The sequence below is a fragment of the Propithecus coquereli genome, unplaced genomic scaffold (assembly GCF_000956105.1).
Source record: "Propithecus coquereli isolate 6110/MARCELLA unplaced genomic scaffold, Pcoq_1.0 Scaffold92, whole genome shotgun sequence".
In the NCBI taxonomy this organism is placed as follows: domain Eukaryota; kingdom Metazoa; phylum Chordata; class Mammalia; order Primates; family Indriidae; genus Propithecus; species Propithecus coquereli.
The window spans coordinates 1,485,098-1,512,316 of NW_012155507.1; the positions used below are offsets into that span (position 1 = coordinate 1,485,098).

The 27,219-nt window shown below is 56.1% G+C and overlaps 1 protein-coding gene across 1 annotated transcript in view; it reads left to right on the forward strand.

Annotated features, from left to right (window-relative positions):
* Positions 1 to 26,888, forward strand: part of ITGA11 (integrin, alpha 11) — a 124,880-nt gene extending 97,992 nt beyond the window's left edge. Inside the window, exons 13-28 of the mRNA XM_012664826.1 lie at positions 1,579 to 1,770; positions 4,632 to 4,798; positions 6,086 to 6,228; positions 7,681 to 7,791; positions 10,686 to 10,771; positions 11,763 to 11,970; positions 15,109 to 15,207; positions 16,615 to 16,691; positions 18,440 to 18,529; positions 19,384 to 19,474; positions 20,746 to 20,859; positions 21,079 to 21,165; positions 22,548 to 22,658; positions 22,802 to 22,897; positions 26,047 to 26,160; positions 26,817 to 26,888. Of these exons, the coding sequence (XP_012520280.1) occupies positions 1,579 to 1,770; positions 4,632 to 4,798; positions 6,086 to 6,228; positions 7,681 to 7,791; positions 10,686 to 10,771; positions 11,763 to 11,970; positions 15,109 to 15,207; positions 16,615 to 16,691; positions 18,440 to 18,529; positions 19,384 to 19,474; positions 20,746 to 20,859; positions 21,079 to 21,165; positions 22,548 to 22,658; positions 22,802 to 22,897; positions 26,047 to 26,160; positions 26,817 to 26,888 (1,858 nt within the window). The remainder of the gene's footprint in view (positions 1 to 1,578; positions 1,771 to 4,631; positions 4,799 to 6,085; positions 6,229 to 7,680; positions 7,792 to 10,685; positions 10,772 to 11,762; positions 11,971 to 15,108; positions 15,208 to 16,614; positions 16,692 to 18,439; positions 18,530 to 19,383; positions 19,475 to 20,745; positions 20,860 to 21,078; positions 21,166 to 22,547; positions 22,659 to 22,801; positions 22,898 to 26,046; positions 26,161 to 26,816) is intronic.
* Positions 26,889 to 27,219: the final 331 nt, after the last annotated feature.

Here is a 27,219-nt window from a genome sequence, read left to right on the forward strand (position 1 = left end):
TTACACTTAATTGGGAACTCTTTTAAGACACAATATATATTTTTTTTAAATTTCACATTCAAATCTTTAATTTACCTAATATTTAATTTGGTTTAAGGAGATAGGCAGAAATTCAGCTTAGTATTTTTCTAAATGGTGAGGTAGCCAGTTGCTCCAACTCTATTCACTGAGTTATCCGTCCTTCCCACTGTGACTTGAAGTGTCACCTGTACTAGCTATTGTTTTCTCTGCCCACCGCCCCTTCTCTGTCTTCTAAAAAACCAAAATTCTATATCCTGCCCACCGGGTAGGAAATGGACTCAAGCTGGACTAATCAGAACCCTTCCCAGGGATTTTTCTTTTTGTTTTTCTTCTTTTTAAGTTTTTTTAAAAAACAGGTTTAGGGGGTATGAGTTGAATTCCATTACATGTATATATTGTAGTAAGATAATGGTGGAGTCTGGGCTTTTGGTGTACCCATCACCCAAGTAGTATGCATTGTACCCCATAGGTAATTTTCATTCCTCATCCTCTCCCGCCCTCCCCCCTTGTGAATCTCCAGTGTCCCTTATACCACTTTGTGTGTCCCTGTGGAGCTAAACTCTGGCTACATATGAAGCGTTTGTTTTTCTGTTCCTGAGTTACTTCACTTAGGATAATGGCCTCCAGTGTTAACCAAGTTGCTGCAAAAGACATTATTTCATTCTTTTGTATCACTGAGTAGTACTCCATGGTGTATATATACGACATTTCTTTATCCATTTGTCAGTTGATGGGCACTTAGGTTGATTCTTTATCTTTGCAATTGTGAATTGTGCTGCAATAAACATATGAGTGCAGGTATCTTTTTGATATGATGATTTCTTTTCCTCTGGGTAGATACCCAATAGTGGGATTGCAGGATCAAATGGTAGATCTACTTTTAGTTCTTTGAGATATCGCCATACTGACCTCCACAGAGGTTGTACTAATTTACATTCCCACCAATAGTGTGTTAGTGTTCCCTTTCCACCACATCCACACCAACATCTATTGTTTTTTTTTTTGACTTTTTAGTAATGGCCATTCTAATTGGAGTAAGATGGTATCTTGTTGTGGTTTTAATTTGCATTTCCCTGGTGATTAGTGATATTGAGCATTTTTTATATGTTTCTTGGCCATTTGTATATCTTCTTTTGAAAAATGCCTGTGCATGTCATTTGTCCTCTCTTTAATGAGGTTGTTTTATTTTTTTCTTGCTGAGTTGTGTGAGTTCCTTGTCGATTCTAGATATTGGTCCTTTGTTGGACACACAGTTTGTGAATATTTTCTCCCATTCTGTAGGTTGTCTATTAACTCTTTTGATTATTTCTTCTGTTGTGTAGAAAGAAGCTTGTAGTTTAATTGGGTTCCATTTGTCTATTTTTGTTTTTATCACATGTGCTTTTGGTATCTTAGTCATAAATTCTTTGTCTATTTTAATCCAAAAGAATGACTTTAATGGTAGGAATTTCAGATGCCCATGACAGGACAGGGGAGGAGGTCATTTTGGGCTGGGGAAGCTTCTTGATGGTTTCAAAGAGGCTCTCCCCATGGCTCCTGATTGTGCCTACCCCTTAGGGCCGCCTTGCCCACACTCATGGTCACAGCCCACACACCCTGTTCTTTCCACTCCCTGCAGAGAATCGCAGCATCAGAGCTGACTCCAGGCCTCCAGTATTTTGGCTGCAGCATCCACGGGCAACTGGACCTCAATGAGGATGGGCTCATCGACCTGGCAGTGGGCGCCCTTGGCAACGCTGTGATTCTGTGGTTGGTTTCCCCACTTCTCCTGACCTGAGGGTCATGATGGATACAGGATTTAAAAGATATGCTTCAGGGCTGGGTGCGGTGGCTCAGGCCTATAATCCTAGAACTTTGGGAGGCCAAGGTGGGAGGTTCAAGTCTGAGACCAGCCTGGGCAATACTGAAACCTCTTCTCCACAAAAAACTTAAAAATTAGCCGGGCTTCGTAGTACGTGCCTGTAGTCCCAGATACTTGGGAGGCTGAGGCAGGAGGATCACTTGAGCCCAGGAGTTTGAGGCTGCAGTGAGCTACGATGACGCCACTGCACTCTAGCCTGGGTGACAGAGCAAGACTCTGTCTCCAAAAACAAAAGGCAACAAAAGATATACTTCAGGGTTTTTTTTTCTCTGTTTTTAACCATCAACAGCCAAACTCACACTGTTCTTATTCCATGTTGATTACAAATTTCCTTTTCATAGAATCACTATAAATTATCTTGAAGTCCTGTCCAAAAAGACTTTGAATTTGCCCTAAAAGTTCTGGCTAGGTGGGCATTTCTTCCACTTCAACTTTTCGAGGTACTTAGAGGAACAAGTGGGTCATACTTTTAGCAGCTGGGAGGACCTTCCCCTGACTCCTGCGGGGAGGAATGCATGTGTAATACAGAGATTGCTTTCTGCCAAAGCCCCTCTGATGCCTCCTTTCCTTTATTCAGGACCTTATTTTAATGCTAAGAGCCCATATATTTTACCAACCGTTGGCTACTTTTTGAGCCAAAAAAATGTTGAGCTTTTCTTCACATATGTTGATGAGATATTTTTCATCATAAATACAATAACTTAAAGAAAATTTGCGAAATAAAAAAAAAACCTCAGCATTCCATCACCTTAACAACAGCACTATTAACGTTTTGGCATATTTCCTCCCAATTTTGTTTCTTACCTGCTTATAATTTTACATAAATGCAATCATACTTTTCATACGACTTTGCAAAGGCTTGAAACAGAGATATATGATCTCGCAGGGAGAACAAAGGAGGGATGTGCTCCTGGTCCTCAAGAATATTACAGTCCAGCGGGGAAACGTCTTTGTCCAGGTGCCCTAGAAAACAGGGCCTAGGGCGAAAGCCTCTGCGTGCACGCTTTGGGAGGGGGTTCAGGCCCGGAAGCAGGAGGGAAGCAGGGAAGGAGGAGGGCAGATGCTGAGGGACCTGCCTCACAGTAAGAGCAGCTCCTGGCTCAGCATCTCAGACTCCCCAGAGCAGCGGCGGCAGGAAACAGCCTGCTGTAGTGAGGAAGGGCGGCCGCAGACTTGCTGGCTCCTCCAGATCCCCTGCTTGTCACGGCCAAACATCTGCTGCCCCGAACTGCCAGGGCTGCACCGGGAAGCCAGGGTCTCTGCAGGTCCAGCCCTGCCAGCACCTGGAGGCATCGTCTGTCTCTCTTCAAAGGTCTGCGCTGCGTGTGGGGGCTCTTAGGTCTTTGGTGTTTGTAGCAGCAGGAAAAGCAGCCTGGGCTTGAAAGGCACAGTAAAGGTATTCACTGTGCTGGTTCCAGCCAAGAAAGCGAGAAAGCGACCATGGCACAGGGCAGGGGGTGGACATAGCCTGGCAGGTCTTTAAGGTGACGTGTAAACTTCTTTCCAGGAAACAAGACACACACGTGCACACACGCACCCCAAGACACTCAGTGTCACAAAGGGATTTGACCAAGCGCTAGCTTCTGAAGTCTAGACCTACGTGCTGCTACATAGTGATGAAATCGTGGGCCAGAGGCCTCGGGGAAGACTTTATGGTCACACTGAGGAGCTTTTAAAACATCATTGCCCAGGCTTTACCCAGACCAATTAAAACTGAATTCTGTGGGAGAGACCCAGGCAGCAGTTAAAAGTCCCCAGGCGATTCCAGTGGAGAACCACTGACGTAAGCTATTATGTTCGCACAGCGCTCTACACTGTCAGAAGTGTCCTCGCTCACCTGCTTGACTCTCTTGGGCCCCCGTCATATGACCTGCCAAGGTACAGTGAGAACCAGTGGTCTCAAGGCTCAGATCTCCCCCTCCGCTCTCCAGCACAGAGGCCCTGCCACCCTTGTGCTAAGAACAGAGTATCGGCACAAATAGTCACCTTGAAACTCCAAAACATCTAACTCATACTACTTCTATTCTTTTTGTATAATTTCATGGTTTGAAGAGGCAATAAATTTCCTTTCCTAATGAGGTTCGACTTAGATCAACATAAGGGTAAATTCGTACTTCCTTGGCCGCCTGGATGGGGCAGTGTTGGGGAGGATGGCGGGGAATCTCTAGAGCAGTGGCTGACACCGGAACCACCTGGGAGATCAGTGCCTTGCTCTTGGAAGTGTGGTCCGTGGACTGTCCACGTGGGCATCACTCGACAGCTGGGTAGAGATGCAGAACCTGGGCCAACCCTTTGGGGGTCAGAATCTGCATTTTAATGCAATCAGGGGGTGTGCAGAGATGTTGACATTCGAGCACTGCTTAAAACATGCAATGCTTGATTCTGATTTAATTTGGCTGAGGGACAGCTTAGGCGTCAGGAGCTTTTTAAAGCTCTTCAGATGGTTGGAATACACACCCAGGGCTGGGAGCCACTGCTGTCAAAGGTGTTGAGGGGCAAGAGGTGCACAGCGTGAACAGGAACTGGGAAAATGAGGAGGGGCTTCCTCGGGGGCTGTGGCGTGGCCAAGCCCTCATCCCCCTGTGCTGTTTGGCCAATTCCCTGCCAGCCAGAGCCCCTTTCTGCCCCCATCCCACCCTCCAGCGGTGGCTTTGCAGACCCCACTGCTGCCTAGTTCCACCCCTCCCCGTGGCCACGGCAGGGCAGCCTGAGCCCCTGCCCGCCCGGCTCACTGGCCCTTCTCCTCCAGGTCCCGCCCCGTGGTTCAGATCAGTGCCAGCCTCCACTTCGAGCCATCCAAGATCAACATCTTCCACAGGGACTGCAAGCGCAGCGGCAGGGACGCCACCTGCCTGGCCGCCTTCCTCTGCTTCACTGCCGTCTTCCTGGCACCGCATTTCCAAACGACAACTGTTGGTAAACCAGGCCCCCCCACAACCCAGCTTCAATCTCCCCCCTGGACTTTGCAGTCACTCTGTGTCAAAGCCTGGGCTTTCCCTGAAGCGGGGACTAAAGTGCTGGGTCACCCTAGCATGATGACTTTGATGACTGCTGAATGCCCATTTGATGTTCTACTTCCAAGGGGCAAAGAGGGGGTGTCATGCCAGGGTGAGGGTGGCAGTGAGCAGGGGTGACCAAGGAGGGAGAGGATGGGAGAAAAGGGAAACAGCCCAAGTGCAGAGTTCGGATCAGGAGGCAGTGGAGCAAGTGGAGTGTGGAAGCCCAGCAGTCGGGCTGGACACAGGAAGAGCAGGAGCCAGGCGTCCAGCAGAGGGGAGCTGGGAACCAGGAGGCCAGGCCAGTGAGGCCCCAGGAGCAGAGGTCGCTGCTCAGAAGTGGGTGTGAGTCTGTGGCAGGGCACTTTCCCTCTGAGGGTCCATCCCTTCCAGCTAAGCTAGAGTCAGACACCTGTTCACAACAGCCCTGGGCCCAGGCAGCCCTAGGAAGTGACAGCTGCGGGTTCCAGGACCTGACTGGGCCAGCACAGGGAATGGGACTGCGGGTGGCATCCCCGCCAGGAGCAGTGCCAGACAGAGAAGAGAAGGGTGTCCCAGGGAAGACGAAAACAAAGGCAGGCCTGGGTGGCTATGCCCTTCTCTTTCAACATCTGCACATGGGAGGAGAAAGATCCCAGGGTGGAGCACCCAGGCGGTTGGGTGGGTACAGGAGAAGGGACCAAGGCTCTCCTGGAATTGGCAAAAAGCTGTCCTGGTTGAAGGGAGGAGGTTTCAGGCCTAACGCCCCAGAACCGAGTCATATGTTTGAGGAGCTGGCAGGACGGGCCTGGCCAGCCCTCGCTAGTGGGAGAGGAGCCACCACGGCAGAGGCCCTGACCAGCCCTGACAGGGACCCCAAGGCCGGGACAAGGAAGGTGATGGGAGGGTGGAGAGGGTGTTGACACCAGCAGAGGCTCGATGTAGCACCACCCTTGTCTTGTCCCCTCTCCTCCTCTACGGCAGGGCTGTCCCTTTCTTCCTCCTCTCTTTCTCCACGCCTCTCTCTGCTCTTCGCTTCTGTCCTCCCCCCTTTCTCACGCCCACACTGGCCCTGTGAGGGGAGAAGAGCAGCTCTTCACTGGCCAGCCTGGGGGGCTTCCTGGAGGAGGCAGACTTCTCAGAGGCTATCTTAAAAGAGAGGCTAACAGTCTTGTCTTGGGTGGGACTGTGGCTCCACTTTCGTGGTCTGGTCGTCTCCCTCCCCCAGGCATCAGATACAACGCCACCATGGACGAGAGGCGGTACACGCCCAGGGCCCACCTGGATGAGGGCGGGGACCGATTCGCCAACAGAGCTGTCCTGCTGTCCTCCGGCCAGGAGCACTGCGAGCGGATCAACTTCCACGTCCTGGTGAGCCTGGAAGCCCCACGGGCAGAGCCCAGGCTCCTGCAGGAAGGGGTCCGGCGCCTGCTCTAGGAGAGTCCGGCTGGAGCCAGGCTGGTTCTGAGCTCCAGCGGCCCTCGGGAGGCCAGTGGGGTCAGTGTTCCGGACCTCGGCCATCCCAGGCCCCACCCTATGCTCCAGAGAGAGACCCCTGGGACACACTGCTTAACACCTCGCTGCACCACCCCCCTCCAAAACCCCCTCCTCCCCAGCTCTCAGATGCTCAGGGGAGGGAGGTGGGCGTGGTGCGGTCTAGCGGAGAGAACTGGGGCGGTGAGCAGGGCGCGCGGCTCTAAGGGAGGGACAAGTGGGCCTCAGCTGAAGACAAAGACCAGGTGAGGTGGACAGTGCATGGACAACCTGGGAGGGGGAACAGAGACGGGGACCAGTAGTGTCATGAGCAGGTGCCCTGTTTTATGGCTAAGGAAGAGGATGAGAAGTTTGATTCCATCCAGAAACACCAGATACACAGGTCATAGCTCTTGCATCAGAGACACAAGCAGCGGGCACTCAGAGCCCACCTGGCCCCAGCTGTTCAGTGGCCAGAGGCCAGAGACACGAGCAGGCGGGAAGCCCGCAGGTCTGTTCATGCGGGCTTCTCATGTTAACACGATGCGTGTGTGCAGTGGTTCTCACACCGTGGTCCTACACCAGTAGCAACCTTGTCACCTGGTGACCTGGTGGAAATGTGCATGTTCCAGCCCCATCCCAGACCCGCTGACTCAGAAACTCTGGGGGCGAGGCCAGCACCCCACGTGTTAATAGGCCCCCAGGGGATTCCGATGTCAGCCCAGGTTTGAGAGCCACTGCCGTAATACAAACAAGCCGCTCGTGTCAGGGCTCGCAGGTTCTGGGGGAGATTTTTAAACAGGTCGGAGCACCCCCTTCATCGACCGTGTATGCTCAGGACCGTCCTGTCTGTTCAGTCATCAGTTCAACATTGTTCAGCCTCATCACAGTGGCAGGACTGTGCTAAGAGGCTTCTGGTGTATTCCTTGCTGGGGAGGGAAGACTGACACACAGGAAGATGGTTCGGATGCTACGTGAAGCAGTGGCGGTCACAGGTCTGAGGGTGCGGGGGTGTGGCGGGGGCCGGGGCGGTGCTGCCAGGCTTCCTGGAGGCCGAGGTAAGGAGTGATGGGAGCCTGGCCCCAAGGATGAGCAGGAGCTTGGTGACACAGCCAGGAAGCTGGGCTGGCATAAGCTGGGCCAAGGGGCCCTTTGCTCGGGGCACATTCTCTACCCACCTACACACCCCACGGGGACCCTGCACCCGCCGCAGACTCATCCTGATGGCCGACAGGGCAGCTGCCCACTCCCCCGCCTAGGAGAGGTCGAAGTTCTAGCTCAGCGTCTGTGGTCCTGGCCCAGAAAATGATGTTCTCTCCTCTCTCACCCCTGCCCTCCTCTACCCCACAGGACACCGCTGACTACGTGAAGCCGGTGACCTTCCTGGTTGAGTATTCCCTGGAGGACCCGGACCACGGCCCCGTGCTGGACGAAGGCTGGCCCACTACCCTCAGAGTCTCGGTACGTCCTGGCATGCAGGCCACACGCCCCGGCACGTCCCCCCCTCGACCCCTACCTTTCCCCAAAGCCCAGACCCACCTGCCACTCCTTCCCACCGCCGTCCCAGCAAACCCTCGCGTGGCTCCCTCCCCTACCGTGGCCCACGCTGGGGATTAGCTGGACGATTCCAGGAGGGTAAGGACCAGGCTTCTCGGGAGCGCTGAGTGGGTGCTGGAGAGATGCAGAGAACCACAGGCCAGCAGGGACCTGAGTTCCCAGGCACCCACCTCCCTCCTTCACAGACGCCAGGGCTGTGCCGGGAGAGCAGGCGAAATTTATGAAGTGGGAAGTCTAATGCCTGGGGCCTTGGGGATTTAGGAAACAACTTCGACATACAGCGCTGTGCTCTTACGCCCTGAGCCCTGAGATGCAGTCACTGAGCTCTGTGAGTGGCACGAGTCCAGCCAGCAAAGGATGGCAGGATTACCCCCGTTCTTACTTGCAGTTTTCCCCGACACCATGCAAGGACTGCAGGGGCCACAGCAGTGCCTGGGAACCCGCTTCTCTGATTCGTGCCCATCACCCCACACCTCCCACGCTGCTCCGCCCTTCACACCTCCCCCTTTTCCCTGAGTCCGCATCGCTGGCTGGCAGAGCAGGGTCCCTCCTTAGTGCGCCAGGAGAGGGGAAACGCTGGGCACACGAAGTCACCTTTTTTCCTATCGTGGTAATTGCAAAGTGGCCATAGCGAATGAATGAGCACCTGCCACTCGTTCTACAAGCGTGTTGGAGCCAGCGGTGCAGACTGACGTGCAGGGTAATCCCCACTCTGACGCTGGGGATCTCCAGGCAAGGAGGCGACGACGTCACAGGCCAGGCAGCAGCAGCGTGCACGCAGAGGAAGTATAATCGAGCAATCAGTGGTAGTGCAGGGGACCTTCCTGGAGGAGGTGGCTTTTGGCTGGATGTTAAGGGGTAGACAGGATTCGGACAGGCAGAGATGGGGAGGATGGGCTTCTGTTCCCGGAGAGCTGACAGTGTCGCCAAGGCAGGAAATGGGAAGGGCAGGGTGAAGGGCTACATAAAGAAGAGGTGAGAAATGGAGCTGAAAGAGTTTGCGGCATAATATGGAGGGCTTGGGGAGCAGCTAAGTTCCTAAAACTTTTGTTCGTTGGGATTTCTAGCCCCTTGCAAATGAGATACGTTCTTCCCATCACTCCACAAATTCTTACTTAGCCTCTGCTAAACGCCCAGCACTGTGCCAATACCGTAGTATCCGGCCTCTTGGAAACTAAGCCTTTCCATATAATCAAGTGTAGCAGTTGCTTGTTACGTCAAATTCTTTCTTTTAATCAGCTGGATAGGAATTTTTCTGAAGGCTGTTATAGAGTTCTCAAACTGCCTAGACAGCGTGCTGGCTGGAACAGGGAGTACTTCACTAGGGACTCGAACTCGCCAGCATGGACTTCGGTGCTAGGCTCCCATCTCTAACTATGCCCCTTCCTGAGTGGCCCCGCCCTGCCCGCTGTGTGGCTTTGCTGTCCCGTGTGCCCGTGGCTGCTGCAGCTGCAGGTCCACCACGCGGAGGGGAGGCCGGGGGCGAGCTGGACAGAACCGTGCTGAAGTCCTGGCACGCAGGTCTAGGGGAGCGGGGGAGCTCTCCTTTGAGAAAAGTTAATGAATTTAAGATACCAGTGGCTTTGTGAAACCTGTTTCCCACCCCTGGGTTTGGCCTGTGTTCTTGGTAGTGACAGTCACTGTCCCTCAGCTCCAGGCTTGAATATGCAGCCGCCTGCCGAGCACGTCACCCCAGACCGAACCCCTCAACTCAGCCCCTGCATTTATAAATTAATGACATCGCCATCCTTCCAGGCACCTGAAAAAGAAACTGGGCCGACACCCTGGACCCCTTCTCCCTTAGCCCTGACAACCTCCAGGTCCTATTAATCCTACCTCTGAGGTCTGGAACCTGGTCTGTCCTCTCCACGCCCACTATCCCCCAACACCAGCGCACCCCTCACCTGGATGACGCAGCAGCCTCCTCAGTGGTCTCCCTGCCTCTGGCTTCCACCCTTCCAGTCCCTGTTCCCACAGCAGCCAGAGGGAGCCTTCTGCGTGCAGGTCTAGCAGGACACTCTCTGCCTAAAGATTCGGTGACCTTTATCAGCTGCAAGGCATGACCCCACGGCCCTGTAAGCACTGGCCCCTGCCCATCTCTTCGTTTCCTCCACCCCTGCGTCTCTTACACAGCAACACTGAACTGCCCGTCACCTCCCAAACTCACCATGCCGCTTCTGCCCCAGGACCTTTGCATAGGCTCGTCCTTCCTCCTGGACTTCCCTCTCCCCCTGGCCACCCAGCTAACTTGATCTTCCTTCAGAATGATGACCTACTGTCACTGCCTTGAAGCTGTCTCTGACTACGTACAGGCCAAAATGTAACAACTGTTTCTCTCTCTGACTCTTCTATTCCTCATACACACAAGGTTCTTTTTCGGTCTTTTGCACATTTCACACTGTAGTTATTCGCTCACACCCTAATCTCCTCCATAAGCTGAGAGCAGAAGCTGTGTCTTTCTCATCTGGTATCCCCAATACCAAAGACCTGGCCCCACACACAGGAGATGATGGTAAATATTGACCAGAGCTGCTCTGCGGGTGAGTGGGGAGCTCTGCTACCAGCTCAGTTCAGAACTGGAGGGGACCCAGGAGGAGCTGAGTTTTGAGCCACATTTTAAAGAGGGAATTATCTATGCAAAAGCACAAGAAAAAGCAGCGTGGTGTCTGGGAAGGGGCAGGAATGACAGTAGAGGCAGAAGCCAGTGTGCTTTGGGGGTGAGGGGCCCGCAGCAAAGACAAGGGCTGGAGGCTGCGGGTCCCCAGCCAGCCGCCCACACCTGGCTCTCCCTGGCCCAGGTGCCCTTCTGGAACGGCTGCAACGAGGACGAGCACTGTGTCCCTGATCTCGTGCTGGACGCCCGGAGTGACCTGCCCACAGCCATGTGAGTTGGCTCCTTCCACATCCCTGCTCCTGGCCTGGGGTCCCGGGGCCCTGGCCTGTTTCCTGCACAGCCTCCTCACAGGCAGCACGGGTCAGACACTGAACTTGGAGTCTGGGTCTAGCCCAGGCTTTGCCTCTAGCTCCCATGTGACCTAAGGACAGTCCTCTCCCCTGGCTGGGCCTCAGTCACCTCCTCTGCAAAATGAATACTACTAAGTCTAATCAAATCTCCACAAATTTTCTTTAGAAAAACAACCTTTCCTTTGGAGCCACACTGCAAAACAGAGGGAAGGTACAGACAGGGGGCTTGAAGTTCTGAGTGCCTGTCCTCCAAGCCCCAGATGAGGTGACCTCGCTGGCTGCATGCCTGGGCTTTCCAGTCCTTGTGAGGGAAGAATGCCAAGGGGATGAGCAGAGGATGAGCAGGGGACCCACAATCCCCAGGAAGAAACAAACTAGCGTCTAAGGAAAAATAAGGAACATCATGTTCAATTTATGTAATATATATTTTCAATAATTTATGCTCAACTTTTATCCAAGTATGAGAAGATTTAGATAGAAGACATATATTCCATGACATAGACAATAAACAAAAATAGCACATCCAACCCTTGCAGAAGGATAATGAAGCAGATATTCTAACCATCTAGCCTAGTAATCAGCATTATCTCCATTAATACATTTAGCTCTGAGCTTCCTGGCAGCCAAGGCCAAAAAGGAAACATAACAAGTGGAGTGATGCATGGGTAATGAGGTCAAATAAGAGGCTGTGATCTCTACGGTGGGAAGGCTGGGGCTTTGGGGACAGGAAGTGATCTTGAAGGGGGAGCTCTTTCCAGCCCTGCCACCCATCTCCCTCTTCTCCCAGTGGCTGTTCCCATGAGCAGAGGCCAGCCAAGTACCCCTGACCACCTCTCTGCCCCAACCCTGGGGGTCCGCTTCGCCCCTGCGTTCCCCATTCCACCTGCCTGATCCTGGCGGCGCTTTCGCAGGGAGTACTGCCAGAGGGTGCTGAGGAGGCCGGCGCAGGACTGCTCCGCGTACACGCTGTCCTTTGACACCACAGTTTTCATCATAGAGAGCATGCGCCGGCGGGTGGCGGTGGAGGCCACGCTGGAGAACAGGGGCGAGAACGCCTACAGCACCGTCCTCAATATCTCCCAGTCCGCAAACCTGCAGTTTGCCAGCCTGATCCAGAGGGTAAGACCTCAGCGCCCCACCCAGCCTGCCTGACACAGAAGGAAAGGAGGGACCCTGGCTGCTCCCTGGAAATCAGCTGGGGAGCGAATTCCTGACGTCCCCCTGAGGTCCTGATTGATTTAGTCTGGGCCGGGGCCCAGCAGCAGGAGGCTTTTAAAGCTCCCCAGGGATTTCAGGATGCGGCCGGGGCTGAGAGCCGCTGGCTGGGCGAGCCTGAGCGCTCAGGGACACAGGGAAGAATGTCCTTCAGCCCTGTCCTTGGCCCTGGTTGGGGCGCCTATACGCACCTACCTGCAGGCCACCCCCACGCGTGCTCAGCAGGGCCTTCTGACAAGAATGAGAACTGGCTGCTCCCCGCCTTGTAACTTCTGGTCATTCCCAGCTGCTGTCTCAACCAATTCTAGACTCTTCCCTGTGGCATTCAAGGCCCGTCTCACCCACCACCTGCCGCTTCTCCCCTTACCACCCCCCACAGGTCACTGCTGGTTCCCACCATGGCCCCTACCTGGCACTCCCTCTCTCCTCTGCCGGACAAGCTTCTGGTCCTACTTGGTGACTGTCCACATGCTGCCCACTTACCGCGTCCAAGCACTGTGCTAACACTAGACATGCATTTAGCCCTTCCCACAGTGTCCGGAGGCAGTGGTGATCCTGACGGTAGCAGTGGTGGTGGTGGTGGAGGAGGTATCCCCATTTTACAGAGGAGGAAACTGAGGCATGGATGGGGTTCGGTGGCCACACGGCTAGTAAGCAGCAGAGCCGAACTGCCACCCAGCAGCCGGATCCTAAGCCTGCACTTTGTGACGGAGCCTAGTCCTCGTGTTGTGCTATGCGGGGCGTGTTTCCTGAAGCCCCCACGGGTCTCGGAGGGCCCTCCAGCCCTGCGCAGCTCTCTTGCACAGGCCTACGTGTGCCCTAGTGCCGCCCTGTCCAAACCGTCAACCCCCGAGGGCAAGTGCCCTGCCTTACCATGACTGTCCCCAGGCCTGGGCCAGGGTGAGCACATAGAAGCCCAGAGTGCAGGGCGGGCCCGGGAGTGGCCAGTCTGTCCTCTCCTCCACCTCAGGACTGCTGCCCAGCGCCACCCTCCCCTAGCCGGCCCCACACCCTGGAGCAGTGCCTGGAGCCAGGAGGGCAGCTGAGTGGAGCCGGGCCACCCGGACAAGCAAAGGGCTGCCTACCCCTGTCCTCCCTTCCTGCTCGGTGCGCTCCTCGTGTTCTCACGCAGAGCTCCAAGTGCCGCCTGTCTGCGGCCATAGTCTGTCCCTTCTGCGAGGCCCAGCTCTGGGCTGACATGGCCCCTCTCCGCTGCCCAGAGTGACCGCAGGGTGCCCATCTGGTGGTCTTTTGAGGTCCTCTCCTGCCCGTGGGTTCTGTGTCTGCCTGGATTTGGGGTGTTCAGAGGGAACCAAGCCCCAAACCGGTACGCACCTTCCCCAGCTTCCCAGGCCCAGGCTTCACAAGGCCAGTCCTGTGTCTGCTTGTAACCCTGGCAAGGGAATCATGGAGTTTGTTTCCGAGGCACAGAAGGGCTCTGGAAATCAGTGGAGGCAGAGAGAAGTGGGAGATGTGTTCTACGTACGGGGTGCTGTGTACCCCACCCCAATGGCAGGTGTGCGGGGCCAGCCCAAGCCCTGCCTCCTTCACGGGGCGCCCCCACCTGTCCCCAACCCAGGAGACACTCACAGCTGGAAGGCTGGCATTCCTCTCCCCACCTCCCCCACATCCAGCCACGGTGAGCTCTAGTGGAGGAAACATCGCTCTCAGCCAAATATGAATGCATTAGTCTGATCACACATGCTTTTTGCACACACCTGCAAAAACACACCAGCCTACATACATGTGCAAGGAAACACACATGCTCTGTATGCATGCAGCAGGCATGTGCACACATACGCACTGACGTGCAGCCCTACACATACAGAGTCTGCACAGACACACGTCCACCTCCACACGTGCGCGTGCCCAGGCAGTGCACAGAGCCCACAGCGGGTACGGACAGTCACCATAACAGCAGTCTGGGCTCTGAACTAGGTACTGCATTGACATGCCTTGTGTCTCTGAATCCTCATAACAACTAAATGAGGTAGACACTGTCATGCCCATTTAACAGATGAGCAAAATGAGACACAAGTATAGTCAACACTAAGGTATTGTGTAACTCACAATAGCTAGAAGAGAGACTTTATATGTCCCCACCACAAAGGGCTGACAAATGTTTGGGGGACGGGTATGCTAATCACCCTGATTTGATCATTACACTATGTATATGTGTATCAAAACATCATAGTATACCCCATAAATATGTACAATTATTGTGTGCTGATTTAAATTTTTTTTAAAATGAGATGCAAGCAAATGAGCAGCATCAAGCTAGAGCACTGTGTGAGTCCCTTCCCTCTGGACACTGTCCTAGCCCAGCAGGCCCAGCTCAGACGGGCCAGGGCAGCCTGGTGGTGTTTCCCCCTTGAACGCAGCCACCCGTTCCTCAATGGCAGCAGCCAGTGAGTGACCTGCTGTGCAGAGTCTGACCTAGACGGGGCGGGCGGGGAGGGGTTGATGGGGGCGGAGCTGTCTCTTTACCCTCCTGGCCTGGAGGGCGGTGGACTAGAGCCCAGAAAAGTCCCTCACGGCCCTGCCAGGACTCAGCCCGCAACCTGCTCACTGTTTTTCTGGATTACAAAGTCATGCGAGGCCCCGAAACCCCCATTTGCTGGCTCCAAGAGTCCTTTCCAGTCCTTCTGACGGAAAGACAGCGGTCACTCAGAGACCCTGAAGCCAGAGACCGGAGCGTCGCTGCCTCCGCTTTGGGTAGAAAAAGCACAGGCTTTGGAGTCAGCTCCAAATCCCAGCTCCGCGCCGCTTTCCGGGGTCTGAGCTAGTCACTTGCCATCTCTGGGCCTCGGCATCCCACCTGTACAGGGGTACAGGCCCCGTCGCGTCGGTGCAGAGGGAACGAGGAAGCACGTGTGTGAGCACCTGCCCGCCCTGCCCACAACCTGGCGCGCCAGGAACCCGTGCTCCAGCCTTCAGTGGGGGCTGGGGGGGCGGCCCCTGGGGGCAGGCCGGGCGAGGGTGGCTCCAGACCTGGTCTCCGCCCTGCCTAACTGCCCTGGTGGTGTCCTTCGCCCGCCCCAGGAGGACTCGGACGGCAGCATCGAGTGCGTGAACGAGGAGCGGAGGCTGCACAGGAAAGTCTGCAACGTCAGCTACCCCTTCTTCCGGGCCAAGGCCAAGGTTGAGGCTGGGGCAGTGGGGAGGGACCGGGGTGGGCCCTGAGGGGCACGGGGAGGCGAGAGCGACTGGGAAGCGAACAGGGAAGACGAGGGAAGGGCGGAGAGGCCTGAGGTGGCTTTTACCTTCGAAGTGACTTTCCAGTGGCCTAATTAGCCAGCCGCCCCCAGGCTGGCAGCCCACCCGAGAGCACTCAGCCCCTTCGTCTTGGAGGGAATCCCTACCACTCCCACCCCACCACTCTCCCAGCCCTCCTGGCCAATCCCACCGTCCTTCCTCCTCGCGGTCTCAGATCCTGCCGCTGCCTTGTGCCATGTGGGGACAGGGTGGGAGAGAAACTACCACCTCTCGAGCACCTGGCGACCGTGTGCTCCAAAGCACACGTGGAGAGAGGGTCAGTGCGTGAGGGAGAAGGAAGGTAGCTGGGAAAGGGCAGGAGTCACCAGCCCACGGGGGTGCTTGGTCATCAGCCGTGGGCAGTGGCAGCCACAGAAGGTGCTGGAGCAGGAGGAGGCCGGGCTGCTTGTACGCGGGAATCAGAGACAGGAGCTCGGGGCGGGAGCCTGCTGGATACAGTGTGTTCCCAGGAGCAGGGCGTGCAAGGCTGGGGAAGAGGAAGAAATGCGGGTGCAGTTAGGGCTCGTTGGAAAAGAACCGCCCCAGTGAGATATAAGTCGAGGGTGTGGTTTCCGGGTGGAGGCACCAACAAACCCAGGAGCTCTGGAGGGAGGACTGGCGGGGGCGGAGCAGGACACAGCGCGGGCTCCCCCCATGCCCCGCCGCTCCCTGGGAGAATGGGGCTCCTGCGGCCTCACGGGGGTCGGACCTGGGGGCAGCAGAAGGGGTCTGTGCAGAACCCCAATAATGCTGGAGGGGCGGGAAGGAGGTGAGGAGGGTCACAGGTGATAAGGCCACAGTCAGGGGCCCCGCCCCACATTGCACAAAGGGCAAGGGGAGTGCAGGACCCTGGTCAGCATGTGGCCGTGCAGGCTTCACCCCTCCTGGGCCTTCCCCTCCTCCCCCACCACAAGAGCAAGGGCAGGTGTGGCCGTCCCACCACTCACTTCTGGCCCCACGTCCAGTGGGGCATGGTGATGGCCATCTCCCCTCCTTGCCACCAAGGCCCCCACCCCAGAAATCTTGCGTCGAGAGCTGGATTTGCTGCCTTCTAGCTGCTTTCATTAAAAGCAGAAGAGGAGGAGGAGGGAGGGTCTGGCTCCTCCGTTGTCTCTGGCTGCATCCCCTCAGCCGCCCCCAGCCCAGCTCACGCTCTCCAGCACCTGGTCCCCCCCACCTCCCAGCACCCACTCCCAGCCAGCAGCCCCCTCCCCAGCAAGCCTGCAGGGGAGTGTGGGGGGCAGGCCAGGGCTGCTCCGGGCAAGGCCCAGACACGCAACCACTTCCTTGCAGGTGGCCTTCCGTCTAGATTTCGAGTTCAGCAAATCCGTCTTCCTGCACCACCTGGAGATCCAGCTCGCTGCAGGCAGGTCAGGGCCTGCCTGCTCCTTGTGCCCCAAGCTCTCTCCTCCTCAGCCCTGCTTTCTCTCGTCTTGCCACTAGCAGCTGACCCTCCCCACACTGAATCCCACCACCGAGCCCTGTCCCTCACTGCCCCAGCTGGGAGCCCAGGGTCAGCCGCAAGTGAGGGCCAGCCTGCTGCCACCTGTGTTGCCACCTTCCTCATTCTTTGGATGTAAATAATAATGCCAGACCCTTACCTTTATACAGCACTGTATATAGCAGTTATTTTAAACCACTTGTAAAGCACTGTCCGTATATCACAGTCAGTCCTCACAGCAGCCCTTAACAATCAGCAAAGCAGGGGTTGTTGCCCTCCCCATCCTCCAAGTTATAGGTAAGAAAATGAAAGCTCAGAGAGGTTGAGTGAATTTCCCAATGACACACAGCATGGAAATAGTACAACCGGAAGCCGAACACTAGTTGTCCTACACCTCTTCCAGTGCTCTTCCTGTTCTGGTCACCCCTCTCCTCTTGGAAGTTTTTCCATTTTTAAGAGAACTTTTCTTGCTCTGTGTGTGGTCTTTCTGTCTTTCTCCCTCCCAGGCCTCCCCGAGGTGGCTTGCTATGTGTTGACACCGTGAATCACCCCGCGTCAGTAGTAAACACACTTTTTTCACAGAGTTACTTCTGTGTGGGGAAAGAGGGAGGGGTCCCAACATCTCTGGAGCCTTATAAATGGCCAAACTCCTTAGCTGAGAAATAAATAGTCCAGGCAAAGCAAACACCAACATTCCAGCACGCACAGGTCGGAGGTGCCGGGAGAGCTGGGCACCCACACGCCAGCCTGTGCTCACTTCCCCGCGGCAGCTCTGGTAGAATCCGCACTCGCCGTGCGACAAAGTCTGCAGGGCCTCCCTTGCGCTCATCCCTGCTCTTAGAAAACACAGTCTCGTCCTCACAGGAACTGAATGCTCTTGCTTGGTTGTGTCTTTGGCGCAGCTGTGGGTGTTTGTGGATTAGGGAGGGGACTTTGGGGGGATGTCTGTGTGTATCGGGGATCTCTTGTCTAACTCACACCTATCCTGGGTCAGGCTTCCAAAGGGAATACAACCTGGTGCACATAACAAGCAGGAATCATACATTTTTATGTCTAAAATTATTTGCCCTGGTAGCGCAGGGTTTTCCGGTGCAAAGGGAGACACATTTGACAAATCTCTCCCCACGTGTCCGCATTTCACCCTCCAGAATTCTCCTGGCTGCAAAGCGCCCTCAGCAGCCCTGTAGGAGCTGCCCCCAGTCCATTCAGGGATAAACGAACTACCCGACTGTCAACGCCTGGGCATCCCTCCCCCGCTGGGCAGAGCGAGCGGGCAGCCTTCCCTGAAGGTGTCATCTCCCACAGCCCCCCCCGAGAGTCTGGCAGGCAGCCCAGGATTGACCCACCCAGCAAATGGGGGCTCTGAGCGCGGGGTCACACAGGCAGGCTGTGGCGAGGCCAGGCACGGGCCTCCCAGCTCCCGCCAAGCCCTTTCCTGACCCCACACCAGCCCAGGTGGGCCGCACCTGAGAAGGCAGCAGGAAAGCCGATGTCATCTGTTCCCCGCTCCCAGCCCTTCCTCTCCTGGGAGATGCCTCAGGCTCCCTCGCCAGCCGTCTAGCATGACCAGCCCCAAGGAAGCAGCGTGTTCCTTCTTCCTTCTGCCTCACACCCTCCCGCTGCATGTGCTGGCTGGGCAGGCTCCTTCCTGACCGTGCTGCCTGACTCTCCTTGCAGTGACAGTGACGAGCAGGACAGCACCAAGGAAGACAATACGGCCCTCCTGCGCTTCCACCTCAAATACGAGGCTGATGTCCTCTTCACCAGGTAGGTGGGCTCGGGGGGCCCAGGTGAGGAGAACCGTGGGAGGACTGAGGCCTGGCCCCAGCACTGAGGACAACGAGATGGAGACAAGTGTGTCTCTGGTGGGTCAGAGAGTGCAGCCCCCGTCCATGGTGGGGAGGGGGTACCAAGGAGAGGGAGGAGGAGACACGGGCCTGGTCCCCAAGGGAGCTCCCAGCAGGGGTGAGAGGGGAGGGAAGGGGAGCAGGAGGTATCCCCCCAACCCCAGCATAGGCATGGAGGGTGCATGGTTCTGTAGAGAATTTGAAAATAGGAATAAGACCTACTGCAAGCCAGTCTGCTTTTGACCGTCCCCTTGCACCGGCAATCCTAAACAATGTAGCGAGAAGAGACTTCCCTGCCGGGCAGACCGCTCCCGCCTTCCACCCCCTTGGCATGCTGCTGGCCCCAGTCTGATGGGGGAAGCGGGCCCTGTCCTTCCAAAGCTCACAGACACACGGAGAAGTCAGGACATAAGAGCAAACACAGAGAGGAAGGTCAGGTCCTCCCACAGCAGCCGCCCCTAGAGGCCGGAAGGGGCACAGAGGGTGAGGTCGTGCTGAGAAGAGGCTGGGCCCCAGACAGAGGGACTAGGATAGGGATGGCTGATAATCGGCTCTTCACCCTCACACGAGGCAGACACTGCTGACTGATGGCAGCATTTATTCCTGCTGGACCTCAGAATCCTTCCCAACACAGCACTCCCAATGGACACAGGAGGAAACCCGTTTTTTGTGGTCTAGAGGGCGGCGGGCATATGCCCACACCCCCGGTCATTCATTTATCCATCCAGCCAACGCTGACTGAGCTCGCGGCGGCCCTGTCCTCTGTCTCTGCAGGAGCAGCAGCCTGAGCCACTACGAGGTCAAGCCCAACAGCTCCCTGGAGAGGTACGATGGCCTGGGGCCTCCCTTCAGCTGTATTTTCAAGGTAAGTGTGGAGGGGAGCCAGGGCAGAGAGTGAAGGACAGGAGCTGGGGACCCCCACTGGGGAGGGGAGGAATCTGGAATCATCACTTTGCCTAGAGTACAGCCTTGACTCTGCCACCCACTCCCTGTGTGACTTTAGGCAAGTCACTTCCCCTCTCTGGGCTTCTCAGTCCTCATCTGAAAAACAACCAGACTGGACTAGGGGGATGCAACAGTGAAGATAAGGTGTGGCTGCTGAAATTTTTTAAAATATTAAAAAACAGTAGTTTAAACACATCAGGGTTCGTTCTCTCCTGTAAAAGAAGTCCAGAGTTGCCAAGTTACAGAGCCATCCAGGATGGGGTCTTTTGTTCCACCATCAGCAGCATGAAATCACTGGCCTCCAGCTCACCTCACAGTCCAAAACGGCTGCAGCTCCAGCCATTGCATTCTCATCCCAGGCAGCCAGAAGGAGGAAGGGGAGAAGAGCATGCCCCCTTCCTATTAAGGAACCTCCCTGGCAGCTCCTCACACTTCCAGTTACCTCTCATTATCCAAAACACTGCGACTGAGCTGGAAGGGAGACTGGGGAATGTGGTTTTTTGTCTCAGTTCTGTCACTAAGGAAGGAGGGAGAGTGAGAATCAGCATGCCCCCCACCCCTGAATTGCTGTAAGTTTATCAACTTCTCCTATAGCTGCCTGAGAGCTGAGGGCAGGCGGACAGCTAGAAACTGGACTTCAGACACTGAGCCCTTCGTGGCTCCAAGAGAGGTTTAGTAACCTGCCCGAGGCCACACAGCTCACCCGTGGCAGCAGGCCCAGGGTTAGATTCCGCATCTTTCTGGTTCCAAAGCCCTGTATAATCTGTGCTGCTCTGGCACGGAATGTGTCACGGCTGGCATAGGAACTGTCACACACTCGCCATTTGTATCCTTCATTGATTAATGATTCTCTCTCCTGACACATAACTGCCGTCACCATGTCCACCCCGGCCCCGACAGAATCCCCCTCAGCCAAGAGCAGTTGAAATGGAAGTGCCCCGGCTCTCTGCCCTGTCCTCGCCTCAGTAGCCCGTCCCCTTTCAGGGCTCGCGCTTTCATGCACAGCCCCCAGCCGTGATCTGGCCGAGCCAAATCCACAGCGAAAACACCAGGCCTTGAGTGGGCCCGGTCCCCAGGCCTGGCTGGGGCAATGGCCACACCAAGGGGCTGGTTGGTCCCTGTGGACCTTGTTCTTCACCCGCCTCTGACAGCCGTTGTGTGTACTGATGCCTCCCCCTGCCCTGCATACAGATCCAGAACTTGGGCTTGTTCCCCATCCATGGGATGACGATGAAGATCACCGTTCCCATTGCCACCAGGGGTGGCAACCGCCTGCTGATGCTGAGGGACTTCCTCACTGACCAGGTACCAATGCCCTTGGTAGCTGGCCCAGGGGAGGGTACCAAAAGGAGACAGACATAACCCCCAGGTGTGTCCTCAAGTCCCCAGACTCCAGTTCCTTTCTCCCAGGACCAGGACTACTGCGCCTTCTCTGGGAAGAGGAGAAAAGAAACATCTCTAGAAGCCTGAGCCTGCTGGAGCTGGTTGTGAAGTCGTATGTGTGTGTGTGTGTCCCCTCTGCAGGTGAACACGTCCTGTAACATCTGGGGGAACAGCACTGAGTACCGGCCCACCCCAACGGAGGAAGACTTGAGTCGTGCCCCACAACTGGTGAGTGTCCCCCAAACCAGGAGCCCTGGGGCACAGAGTAGAGGAGTAACACTTGCACTCGGGAGCCATCTCTCTCCTCATCCGATAGTTTGTCAATGAGAGATATTGAGCACCAATATGTGCCAGCCTCAAAGCAAGTACAAATAGAATGAGGAAAAGATGCTTCTCGCCCTGTATGCGCCCTCCACCGTCTCGCAGGAGCTGGGGCAGAGAGACACACAGAGTGGGTGCGGAAAAGCCAGGCCACAGCCTGGGGCACATTGGGAGAACCAGCAGAAAGGGATGGGGATAGTGGACCTGCACCTGGGCTAAAAAGGCCAGGTGGATACAGATAGGCAGAGGTAAGGGGTAGAAACCAAATGGAGGCGGGACACACATGGCTTGCACTAGAGACGTTTGACCATGTCCACTGGGGCTCCTGCCTCTGGAGATGGAACGCAGCTCAGCTTCAACTCCCAAAGCCCTCCCAAGACATCTGCTAGTTTCCAGGTTGATGTTCTCCCAAGGTTGCCTCTGCCTCTAGATGCCAATTTCCCAGCATGCTTTCACTATTCTTTACCCAGACAAAAATCCTAGCTGCTTTAATTTTACAGAACAAGTACCTCATGCATAGCACTTTTTGAGTGTAGCACACTTAATCAAAGATTTGGGCATGGTTGGGGTTGGGGTTGGGGTTGGGGAGGCAGGAAGATAGCAATACAAATAACTTTAACCTAATCAACACTAATTGTTCGAAGATTTCTTTGGGTTTTCTATTAATGTTAGTTTTTTCCATTCCATCTTTATAAATTGTTTTTCTTGTCATATTGCTCTGGCTAGGACCTCCAGGGCAATGGTAAATAGATGTGATAACAGATCATCAGGATCATCTGGATCCTGAATTTAAAAGAACCTTTTAAAATTTTTTATTATTAAATATCATACTTGCTGTAGGATACCCTTTAATCAGATTCAAGAAGTTCCCTGGGAGTTTTTATCATGAACAGAAGTTGGATGTCCTAAAATACTTTTTCTGCAACCGTTGCAGTGATCACATCATTTTTTTCTTTTAATGTTTATATGGCAGTGACATTTATAGATTCCCTAATGTTGAACCCAGGTTCTGTTCCTGGAATATGCCCAGCCTGGTCATTATGCACTTCAAATGGAGCATCAGATATACCATCCTTAATTTGTCTTCCAGTCAAATTCCCCTGCTAGCTCCAGCCCATGAGTCCCCCAACTCCCAGGAGCAAAGCCCCAGGCAGTCAAGCGGTGCAGCTGAGCCATCTCCCTGGTGGTCCAAGCCCCCGCTCACGTTCTCAGGTCATCGCCAGGCTGGCTGCCTCCCCCTGGTCCCCACAACCCAGCTGCTCAGCCCCAAGACTCATCTTCCCTTTCAGAATCACAGCAACTCGGATGTAGTCTCCATCAACTGCAACGTGAGGCTGGCCCCCAACCAGGAAATCAATTTCCATCTGCTGGGGAACCTGTGGCTGAGGTCCCTAAAAGCAGTAAGTAAGAGGCCCTGGGCTAGGCTGGAAGGAAGAAAGGGAAGGGGGTGGCTTCTGGGAAGTCTTCCGCCTGGGGCTGCCAGGGGAGGGGGCAGGAAAGAATCTTCCAGAGCCAGCTTCTGATGAGGACTCTTATTGTACAGCTCAAGTTCAAGTCCATGAAAATCATTGTCCATGCGGCCTTGCAGAGGCAGTTCCATAGTCCCTTCATCTTCCGCGAGGAGGATCCCAGCCGCCAGGTGAGCCCCTGGGAGCCCTGCAGACCTGGCTTGGGCCTGGCCAGCTTGGAAAGGGTTGCCCCCTCCCCTAGAGTTTTCCTACAACCCCTGCCCGTGTGTTCAGGCAGGTGAGAATCAGGCAGACCTGCCGGCAGTTAGGGCAGCAAGGCAAATAGGGCTTTGGGGGCAACACGGGGGTGGGCCACAGAAGCAGGCATTTGCCTGTGCTTGAGGCACCAGGCTCTGTGCTCTCTGCACCACAACTGCCCCGTGGGACGGGGAGGAGAGGAAACCCAGGTATTTTACACTAGAGGAACCTGAAACTGCAGCACAGGCCCATCTGCTCAGGAGTGCTCCCTGACTGCCGCCCGCAGCAGTGAGGCTGTGTCCTGAGCAGACTGGTGGCCTGAAACCAGCATCCACCCCTCTCCTCTCTGTGCATCCACACCTCAGATCTAGTGAACTGCAAATGACACAGGCTTTAGAGGACTGGTGTGAACTGACTTTGCAAAGACCAAAGGATGTCTGTGTACTGGGGCTCTGTTCACTGGGTAAAACCAGACCGTTACAGAGTACACCCGCTTAAATCAGGGACCAGGAAAGGGGTGAGGCTCTGCGAGATGCTCTCCTGGGACAACAGGAAGTTGGGTCTTAGAGAGAAGCCCAATCCTGTGAAAACAGACGGACGGCCGGGCATGGGACGCTGCTGCCCTCCACTGGCCACATCCCAGAGACTCCAGCCCCGGCTCAAGGCAAGCCGTCCTGCTTCCGAGGCCCGGTGAATTCCCACCCCACCCCCAGGGAGTCTCGAGAGCAAAGCGGGCAAGGTCGGACGCAGCCCTTGACCAAAAAGGCTGGGGAGATGCCAGGCAGAGGGGTAGTGGGTGCAAAAGCCTAGAAGCAGCTCAGGGGACCCACCTAAAAAGCATTTTTTGTTTGTTCATTCATTTGGTGGCCCCACAGAGGAGAGATGAATTAGGCAGACAGGAAAACAATGACGAGTTATGGTGATGTGAGCACAGGGGAGAGCCAGGCCCTGGGGGAGGGGCTGTCGGGGAGAGCTTTCTGGAGATAGTCCTTTCCAACGGAATCCTGAAAGATTCCTTGGAATTTTCCAGGCATCCAAGAGAGGGGAGGTGTGGTACAGGCACGGGCCAGCACACACGCAGACCACCCCTAGCCCCGCACTGCCGTGTGTCTGTTAGTGAATTCTTCCCCTTCCACCCCCACCCCCAGTCCCTCTTATACTCTCGGGGTGCCTCACTTCCCTTTCAGAAACCCGACAACCCCAAAATTAAGCCCCTGTGTGCTGGACGCTGTGCCCGGTGCCAGGGCTGGGGAGGCGGCGCAGGCCCCCAGCCGTCAGGGGTAGAAAGAGCACGTGCGAGGGACCTGCCATTCACTCAGCCCTGCCCACGCGCGAGCACTGTGCCAGGCCGTGTGGTCTCACTCACTCCGGCAGCACTGCCAGGTGCATCCCACCGCCCCCCACTTTCAGGTCTGGGAGGTGCGGCCGGGAGGCAGCGCAGGAGGGGGCCGTGAGCTTCCTGGAGCTGGTAGCGAGTCAGTGGCCAAAGCAGGGCTCGATGCGCTGCTGCGGGGCTTCCTCCGTTCAGCACGCTCGCTGAGCTCCAGCTACGCTCCAGGCGCAGTGAACGCGACAGATAAAGCTCCTGCTCCCCCGCAGCTGACGCTCCAGGAGGGAAGGCAGCGAACACAAATATCTACCTTATCAACTGGTGACAGAGACCACCCAGAAGAGCGCTCATACAGAAGGGTGGAGAGATACAGGGAGGGTGGGGAAAGCCTCTCCAGTAAAGGGACATCAGACCGAGGCTGTGAGGGGCGCAGGAGTGTCGCGTGGCCATCTGCAGGCGGAGGGACCGCAGCGCCCAGGCCCCGCAGCAGGCACGGCCGTTGGAGGCGCGGGGTGGGGACCGAGCAGAGCGCAGGGGAGAGGAAGATGAGGCCAGCGAGGTCCGTGGAGCCGGGAGTGCAGGGCCCAGCAGGCCGGGGGCAAGGACTCCACTTTTTACTCTGCGCGCGAGGGGGAGACAGGGCGCTGAGCCGAGCAGAGACCAGGTCTGAGGATCCCTCCAGCTGCGGTGCTGAGGACAGGCTGCAGGGGCGCGGCAGAGAGGGAGGCAGAGCGGGAGGCAGCTGGGCAGCCCTGGCGGCCCCAGGGGAGAGGACGGTGCTCAGGCCCGGCAAGCGGGGGTGGGGGAGGAGGAGCGGCCACGGCCCGGGTGCGTTGAAGGGAGAGTGGACACACTGCTGACAGATTCCATATGGCGGCGAAAGGACGGGCCAGCGAGAACCTGTGGTTTCTGGCCTGAGCAGCAGCGCGGAGGGACGGTGCCAGTGCCGCCATGTGCTCCGCTGAGAAAGCTGCGGCGGGAGCAGGGCCGGGGCGAGGGGGGCGCTCAGGAGTTTGGTGCGGGGCTTGGTACAGTCGCAGGCAGGCGAGGAGACGGTCCGTGTGCGTCTGGAAGGCAGAAAGGCGGGAGTGGTCGGCGTGCGGCTGGCGAAAGCCACCGGGCCGAGTCCCCGCCGGGCTGCTGCAGGACCCTCGCGGCCTCAGCCACTCTTGCCTTCGGGACCCCTTGCTCCATAGAAAACTATTAAAAATTATGTTTTATAACTGTGCTGGTATAAAAACAAATGAATGTTGATTATATTCAGCTTTTTCTTCTAATTTTAAAAGAAATGTCAACATTTTCAAGGGCCCCTAAGAGTGCTGCGGGCCCTAGGCACCCGCCTGCTGTGACTCGTGGGTAACCCAGCCCTGAGTCCACCAGGGAGTGGCTGTAAGACAAGAGGAGGTCCAAGGACTGAACCGTGGGGCACACCAACATTTAGAAGTCTGGGAGACGACGGGAAGCAGCACAGAAGAGAGAAAGAGTAGCCTGTGTGGCAGGAGGAGAATCGGGGAGAGCCGATGCCCCAGGCCACAAGCAGAGTGTCTGGAGGAGGCAGGACCACCTGGGGCGCTCAGCTCAGGCGTCCACTGCGCCTGCACAGCTGGTTGCCCCGCGGCCTCAGCTGGCTTGTGCCACCCATCCCTCTGGCCTCCCCCTGAGGAAGGGGGTGCCGTTCTCCCACTGCCACTGCTGTTCCCTGCCCGGCCCCACAACAGTAACGCTGTTGGCCTGGCTCCACCCCCTTTGCAGGTCACGTTTGAGGTCTCCAAGCAGGAAGACTCACAGATCCCCATCTGGATCATCGTGGGCAGCACACTGGGAGGCCTCCTGCTGCTGGCCCTGCTGGTCCTGGCGCTGTGGAAGGTGAGGGCCTGCAGGGCAGGGAGAGTGCAGCAGCCTGGCTGGCTGCCCCAGGCGTGGGGCTCCAGCCTCTGGGATCTGTGGTCACTGTCATGTTCTCTCCGTGGGAGCTGCACCCACCCAGCCTCCTCCCAGAATTGCAGGCTGCCGCAGCACCCGGCCCTCACCACAGAGGGCACTCACACTATGGCTCTGACCCTTTTGTTCCCTTTGGGAACCTGATGAAAACTGAGCTTCTCTTACCAGAAAAAGAAAAAAAAAAAGCAAGTACACACAACTGCAGGAAATTTCTTCAACAATATCAGGCTGCTAACAAACCTCTCAAATCCCTTCTCTGTCTCTGAACCCCTGGTTAAGAACTGCTGGTCTCAACCTCCTCCTGGTATGATGAAGTAACGGAGGCCCAGAGAGGGATATTGGCTGGTACAGGGTCACACAGCAAGATGGTGGGAGCCAGCATCACTTCTTGCCTTTTTCCCAGAGCTCCATCCACTCTGTTCCAGACCATAGAGGGCATTCTGGGGGTAGGGGTGCCCAGAGTGAGCTGGGGCATTCAGGGAAGCCCACTGAGGGAGGAGGGGTAGTGGAGGGACATACGGAGGGGGCGGGCCTTGTCCCTCCTACCTGCCCCTGACACTTCTCCCTTTGCCTCCCCACAGCTCGGCTTCTTTAAAAGTGCCAAGCGCAGGAGGGAGCCTGGCCTGGACCCCACCCCCAAAGTGCTGGAGTGAGGCTCCAGAGGAGGCTTCAAGTTGATGGGGGCCAGGACACCAGTCCGGGCGGTGTGCAGGCCCAGGCCCAGGCCCCACGGAGCTGGAGCAGAGAGGATGCCAGCTGGCTTTGCACTTGACCTCATCTCCTGAGCAGTGGCGCCTGCTCCTTCTAGGATGGAACTCAAGCCAGCTTTAAGAGGAACCGCGCTACCGGGAGGCTGGGACACACACCAACACAGATCCCTAGGGATTTAAAGGGACCTCCCTCCCCAGGCCCACCCCAAGGCCTCCCCCAGGCTCTGTGGGGGGCATCTGTTGCCCCAGCCACTAAGGTGCTAGGAATTCCTAC